General features: G+C 31.2%; 1 protein-coding gene across 1 annotated transcript; it reads left to right on the plus strand.

Annotated features, from left to right (window-relative positions):
* The first annotated feature begins 1365 nt into the window (after window positions 1-1365).
* On the plus strand, window positions 1366-3196 carry LOC145560278 (uncharacterized). The gene is made up of 4 exons (XM_081621537.1): window positions 1366-1581; window positions 1667-1738; window positions 2375-2832; window positions 2948-3196. Exons 1-4 carry the CDS (start codon window positions 1370-1372, stop codon window positions 3061-3063), a joined length of 858 nt encoding a protein of 285 aa, XP_081477663.1. The 5' UTR covers window positions 1366-1369; the 3' UTR covers window positions 3064-3196.
* Window positions 3197-7121: the final 3925 nt, after the last annotated feature.

The following is a 7121-nucleotide window of genomic DNA, read 5'->3' on the forward strand; positions in this document are numbered from 1 at the left end:
AACTCTGTCTGTTTTTGTGATATAATAATAATAATAGGAAAAAAAAAACAAAAATAATAATAATAATAATAATAATAATAATAATAATAATAATAATAATAATAATAATAATAATAATAACAACCACTTTGTCTGCTAAGACTCAAGATATTGGTTCAGGCGTTCGCTAAGACTCAGGCTATTGGTGCTCGTGCAGCTGCTCACATCTTCAACGAGATCCGGTTCACTATACCTAGAGGAGTGGGGCTCAAATTGTATCTCGACTACTCACCAATTTCTTATAAATTGGTTGACTTTATAGTTTTTTTTATAATAATAATAGGGTCTTCTCCTTTGACATAGACAGGGCTATCTGACTTTGTTCCGGGACGGGTTGTGGCTGATGCGGCTCATCGGAAGCGGGTTAAGTATGAAGCTCGTTGTCTGGCGATTGAATATGGTTTCATTCCCTTGTCCTTTTTTTTTTTGCTTGGGGAATTAGAGAAGGAGACTGTTGCGTTGCTAAAGCGGATTCAGAAGCTTTTGACGACGCAAGACATTGGTGCTCGTGCTGCAACTCATATATTCACTAGGGTATGCTTTACTATAGCTAGAGGAGTGGGGGTCCATATGGAAACCGTTTCAGAGAAGAGAAACAAAGATTATAGTTCGCAATTATTTTTTTTATTATTATTATTTCTTTAATTTTTTTTTTATTTTTATGAATGTTCATTTTCATTTTGTTAAATGTTCATTTATATGTTAGTATAACGTCATTCACATTTTAATAGATGATAAATGTTAATTTACGTATTGATAAATGTTCATTTTCAATATATATAAATGTTAATTTACGTATTGATAAATGTCATTTTCGTTCTTATTCATGATCAACAAGTAAATGCATTGATTTTAAAATGAATATGTGCATATACTTAAAAGTTCATTTTTATACTACTAATTAAAGCACCCAATTATATCATGAATTAGTTATTTTAACAAATTTGATAAGGAATTTCAATAAGAGTGTGTGCTATGTTGTAGTTTTCATGGAAATGATTCTTACAATTACAATAAGGAGTGTGTGCTACCTTCAAAAAATTTCAATAACAAGTACAAAATTATAAATTTTATACATTTTTCATCTATAATAATGCTCCTTAATTAATGTTCAATTATAAATAATTGTATGTTCATTTACAACTATTAATAAAATATGTTCAGTTTTTAAATATTATATGTGCAAAATGACGTCACTTGGGGAGGGGGGGTGTAGGTAGCAGAGGCTACACCGGGGTGTACTGTAAAATTTTCATTTGAAAACAAATCCAAAGCGTAGATTAAAAAATGATCAACGGCCCACAACAACTATAAGGTAGAAACCCTTCTTATGTTCGTATGCGGCTATACCTATTACCTACTTGTGTTGTTATTCATTGATCTTCTTTCTTTTTTCTTTTTTGAAACGAATTCATTGCTCTTCCTTTTTGTGGAACAATTGACAAAAATCATGGCGGCGGATAAACACGGAGTACTGGCCAATATATTTCAAAACGTTTATGAAGACCACCCAATTTGTTTTCTCAATTCATCATCCGATCAGTATTTCTCTCCTTTTCATTTTATTATTATTCGTAGGAAATATTATTCTGATTATTGGCAATCAATTTTTTATTTTTGTTTGCAGGCCAATTGGTCTACGGACTCTGCTTACTCTTGGCTACTGTAATCGGATTATTGTTGGCGATCCCGTGCCCAGGTTTATTATATGTTGATTTTTCTTTTTATTGTTGATTTTCAGTTAACAATATATACTACGCCACAAGGTTGTGTTGCAAGTAAATAAAAGCGAACGATTTCCAATATTATTGAAATAGAAATTAATTCTCATTATACTTCGTTTTAAAAATAAATTACCAAAGTAGTGTCTATGTAGGATTGGTTTTCGGTTCAACTTAAAACCGCTAACGGTATTAGCGGTTTTGCAATTTTGGTAAAATAAAGTCAAAAAGACCTGTTTTTATTGAAAGGCGGTCTCTTTGAAGTTATAAGTGTAATTGTCACGCAAAAAGACCTGTCGAGAGGCGGTCTCTTTGAAATAATCTTCTTGCAAACTAAGCCTTTTGAATTAACCTATTTTTAGAGGCGATCTCTTTTTTAAAACCGCTATTACCATTAACGGTTTTAAGTTGAACCAAAAGCAAAAAAAACGATCCTATGTGGACACTATGTAGGGAATTTATTTTAAAATCAATGTATTATGGGAATTGATTTTTATTTCAACAATATTATGGGAAATCGTTCAAATAAAAGCAATATGAAAGGAATTAGTTATATTTATTATTGTGAGAAATCACTCCGATTGTTAATTAAGTATCTGAATTTGATTTGTCAGGAAAGTCGTATTTTCAGCCGAGTTGAAGTATAGTCCTGAACGAGATTGTCACTCATTGATAACTGAAAAAGGAAATTTGCGTCTAGATCGAATTCTGCCAATACTTGATGAAAGACCAGCATCTTATCACTACTTTATGCTTTGTGTGAAATTCGCTGTTTGGGGGCTAGAATTTTATAATGAAGAGAATGGTAGTATTATTAGTCCAGAATATCAGATTGTAGCAGCATTGCCATATAGTAATACCGATGGAATGGTTGATGGTGAAAGGCATTCAATTTACCATGCTAACTTCTTAGCTGGGAGGGTTAAAAATAAGACCTCTCCTTATCCTGAGATACAACTCTTCTTTGTTGAGCTCTGGGGTGACAAGATAATCAATGCTGATGATCGCGGGGATGCTGTTCGTCGCTGCCAGATATTAAAACCTTGTTTATTGAATACCGGTATAGGTAATGGTAATCTAATCAACTCAGTTCAGTCAATCAGAACGTGCCCTTACTCTTGTTTGTTTTCATCTTGTAGGTAACAATAATGAATTCTAATTTTTTATTTTATTTTTCTTTGCTCAAGGTGGTGTTACAACATATGCTAAGGGGGGAATCTTCCATCCTCTGGAAGTGCCTTGTTCTACATGCCATCCTATTATGTATCCCTGGATGGAATCTTCTGCTCGTAGTCCTATTTAATAGTCGCACCATTAGCCTAATATATCCTATCTTTTACTTTCTCTTTTGTAAGTATGTCTTAGCAAACTGTCTCTAACTGCTTATTTGAACCTCTTTTTCCTATTCAATTCATATTACTATATTAGTATGTCAATTATGCTTTTGTTTATACTTTAACTTTATCTTATTCTCACTCACTTTAGCATAAATAGGTTAAGATTAACCTTAGCTAATTATGGCATTAACCTTAATAAGGGTAATCTAGTCTGTTTCCCTCATCTCTATGTACTTATCTACTTCCTCCGTTCTTTATTACTTGACCTGCTATGACTTTTACACTATTCACCACTCTTCCTTTGACGGTCTTTTGTGAATAATTAAGTAGATAAGTAATATCCGGTTTGTCAAACGTTTGCCCATGGACATACCACATGTTAAGTTATCACTCTTATGATGAAATCGTCTAACATATTTTCATGATCTAGTAGTCACATGGAAACTGAACCGACCATGACTTAATCTATTTCATGTGATTTAAGCTAGCCAATTTGCAACACGATTAGTTTCACTGTAATGTCGGTCCTCAATGAAGTTCTCTAATCAAGGAGTTTAGTGACAATGTGTAGGATGTCGACAGTCGTTGGAAGTTTTTCCCTATCATGATGTATCGCAAGCCGGTGTGAAGAAATTGAATACATACAAGTATACAACACACCTTGCTAAACATATGCACCATTAGGTTCACAATCTCAGTATTAAATATTAATGATAAATTTAAACAACGATTGCTAATGATATGGGCTGGTCAATCCACGGCCCACAATTACTTCCTGCGTTGCCCCAACTTTAACAATCTAGTCACCTGCAGTGGACCAACAATGACTTACTTAATCTATTTCATGTGATTTAAGCTAGCTAATTTGCTGCACGATTAATTTCACTGTAATGCTAGTTCTCAACCGATTTTCCTAATCAAGGAGTTAAGTGACGATAGGTAGGATGTCGACGGGTGTTGAAGTTTTTCCCTATCATGATAGTACATCGCAAGGCTTAGGCCAGGGGCGGGGGGCTTAGCCTCCCCCTTGGCTTAAGATATTAATTAAATTTACTCTTTATTGTCATTAATTTTGGTGTAGAGGAGTTGGTTTTTTCCATGTAATAATATGCAAGTTGTCAAGGAATCAAATCTTATAATTTTATTTTTTTTTTATTTATTTTTATTTTTTAAAGTAAATGTAATACATAAGTATAATTTTGGCCCCCTTCACTTAAAAATTCTGGCTCCGCCACTAGCTTAAGCAGTGTGAAGAAATTGAATACACAGTTACACACAACACACCTAGCTATCCATATGCACCATTTAGGTTCACAATCTCAATATTAATGACTAATTAAAGAACGATTGCTATTGGTGGGCTGGTCCATCACGGCCCACAATTACTTCCTGGCGTTGCCCCAACAGTAATACTCTCCTCTTCATTTAGCCCATAAACCCATATTTTTCCACAAAGGAAGTAATGCACATTAAAAGAAAGTACTGACATATCTTGATTCAATCGAGTATACTTCGTATATAGTTATGATTTATCAATTGTAATAAGTAGTTGTATAAATTAGGTTTATAGTTTTGATTTTTTGCAACGGTGGAGCCACATATTTTTCAAAATTTATTCATCATGAATTTGTGATAATTAAGTTATTTTTGATACATAATTAAAAAAAAAAAAAATTTTATCCAAAGTAATAAAATATTGAAATTTTGGTGTGCTAATGCATTATTCGAACTCAGAACCTTGTACAACAATAAAGACTTACGAGTATCATTTTTTAGTAGTTTTACCAAATACTCCAAACTCAATGAATTATTCTCTTTTAATTTTGACGGGCAATATACCAAGGAGTTGGAATTTTTTTTACGAGACTATGACCTAATTATGATTTCTTAGGTAAATAGTGATACAATATTTTTCAATTTAATTAATTTTTTTATTAGAAGTCTTGGCTATAGGTTAGAATTCAACAAGCTGGAAAGCAAACTTATAAGATTATAGACTATAGAGTATAGACTTTAAAGTCTTATTAAAGTCATTAGTCAATGAATCAACTGATTTAATTATACAAGTTCGTTACGTTATAACACTAAATAAAAGTAGTTAGCAACTGCTCCAATAAGTACTCCGTAATATTCCTGTCAAAAAAAAAAAAAAAAAGTACTCCGTAATATTTTATTTATCAACTTCTTTACATAGATTAATAACTAATAGCCTTTCAAAAAAAAAAAAGATTAATAACTAATAGATAGATTAGCTTTATAAATTATACTTTTACGAAGTAACTATAACTGAATTATGCTAAACAAAGTTCCTCCTCTCATAGACTTGCGTCGGTCGTTATCATTGTGAGTATATGGCGGATGTTTCCTTGCAATTGTTGGTCTCTTTTCTTACTCTTTTCACAATTACTTTTTTTTTTTTGTCCAAAAAATGATCATACTTTACTTTGTTAATCACCAAAAACAAAGGGAAAATACAAGTTAATCTGCCATATAAACAAATTTTTGTTAATCTGATGGCATTTTTGTAAATATATTGAAAAAACAAGGTCATTTATTCAGTACTTTTGTGAACTGTCTAATTACTGTTTGTTTTTACTTTTACTGTTTGGTGAGGAAATTACACATGTACCCTCAACTAGTACATGAAAAGATGCATATACCCCTCTACTGCAACTTGAAAAAACAATAATACCCCCAGATAAACAAAATTGACTGGGTATCCCTCAAAAACAAATAAAGACTATACATAAAATATTACGGCCTTTGTTTTAAAATGACAAAATTATAATCACTTAGCAAGTATTAACTAATACTTGTTTTCCTTTCAATTTTTTAGGTAAAAAAAAATTGGAGAAATAGACACTTCTGGCTACTAGTTTGTGTTGTAGGAACGAATTGAAGGAAATTCTACTCGTTTTTCCTTCTTCATTCTTTTTTGATTAGATACTCTTTTTCCCTACTAGAAGGAAAATAAAATTCGTTATTTAAAAAGTCTTTGCCTCTTATATACTTTTTATTACAATATTACCATAAGGGAGTATAAATAATACTTAAATGACAAGTCAGTCCGTCATATTATTGTTTCCGACAAAATTTATTTATCTCGTTTCTTTTTATTTGATACATTTTTTTATTAAAATTTCTGATAAAAATAGGCATATTCTATCATTTTCTTCCTCTTCATTGCCTTTGTCCTTTATCACTTACGTAGTAGCTTTCTTTTGCATCACTATTATTTGTCTGTGGTTCCTATTTGGCTATTTGCAAAAACAGAAGAATAGCATAAATGGACAATATGAAAAGTACATTGAAAAAAGGATATATGCCACATGGCACTTTTTTCAGGCAAATATTTCAATTTTATTTCTAACTTAACTATGTATTTATTATTAATACAACATCATTGCATATTGATTCAAAACAAAGATAATACAAGTCTTTTGAACATATTACTGCAAAAAAATATTAGATGGCAAGCTAAGTAGTGAGGCCACCAACGATTTTATACTCCGCAGTAGTTACATTACATACAAGTATATATTATAGACATGTTCTCTTACTGTACCTCAATTTATCAATTTATAATAAGTTATTTATTCATTCCGAAACCTTAAAAATTATGTTTGTTTCATAATATATCAAACAATTACTTAACATGCCATAGTTTTTCTTAATTCACAAAAAATAAAGAAAATACATTGTCTTGGACATTCAATCACTAGCTACATAATTATTTATTGATTATTATGACTAATTAAGTAGACTACGTCCTTTTCAAACTATAGTGCTACGTACTACTATAATTACAAGTCTTCCATCAAATTATTAATTAAAGTAAAAAACAAAAGTAGGGTTGGTATGTATGTAATATGTTTTAGTTGCATCATAAGAAAATGTTGGTACCATTTCCTTGCAAATGTATGGACAATTTCGTTTGTATTTTCACTCCTTCCAATTAAAGACCCTACATTATTTTAATAATTCACCTTTTTTCTATCCACATTTTCTATAAATATCCTCATAT

This window comes from Chenopodium album, chromosome 9 (genome assembly GCF_948465745.1).
Source record: "Chenopodium album chromosome 9, dcCheAlbu1.1, whole genome shotgun sequence".
Taxonomy (NCBI): domain Eukaryota; kingdom Viridiplantae; phylum Streptophyta; class Magnoliopsida; order Caryophyllales; family Amaranthaceae; genus Chenopodium; species Chenopodium album.

Excerpts from the sequence above, each read along its gene's own strand:
- LOC145560278 (XM_081621537.1), top strand. The coding sequence starts at position 1,370 with ATGTTCGTATGCGGCTATACCTATTACCTACTTGTGTTGTTATTCATT. Across the intron at positions 1,739-2,374 it reads GTTGGCGATCCCGTGCCCAG|GAAAGTCGTATTTTCAGCCG; the intron begins GTTTATTATATG and ends TTGATTTGTCAG. Across the intron at positions 2,833-2,947 it reads GAATACCGGTATAGGTAATG|GTGGTGTTACAACATATGCT; the intron begins GTAATCTAATCA and ends TCTTTGCTCAAG.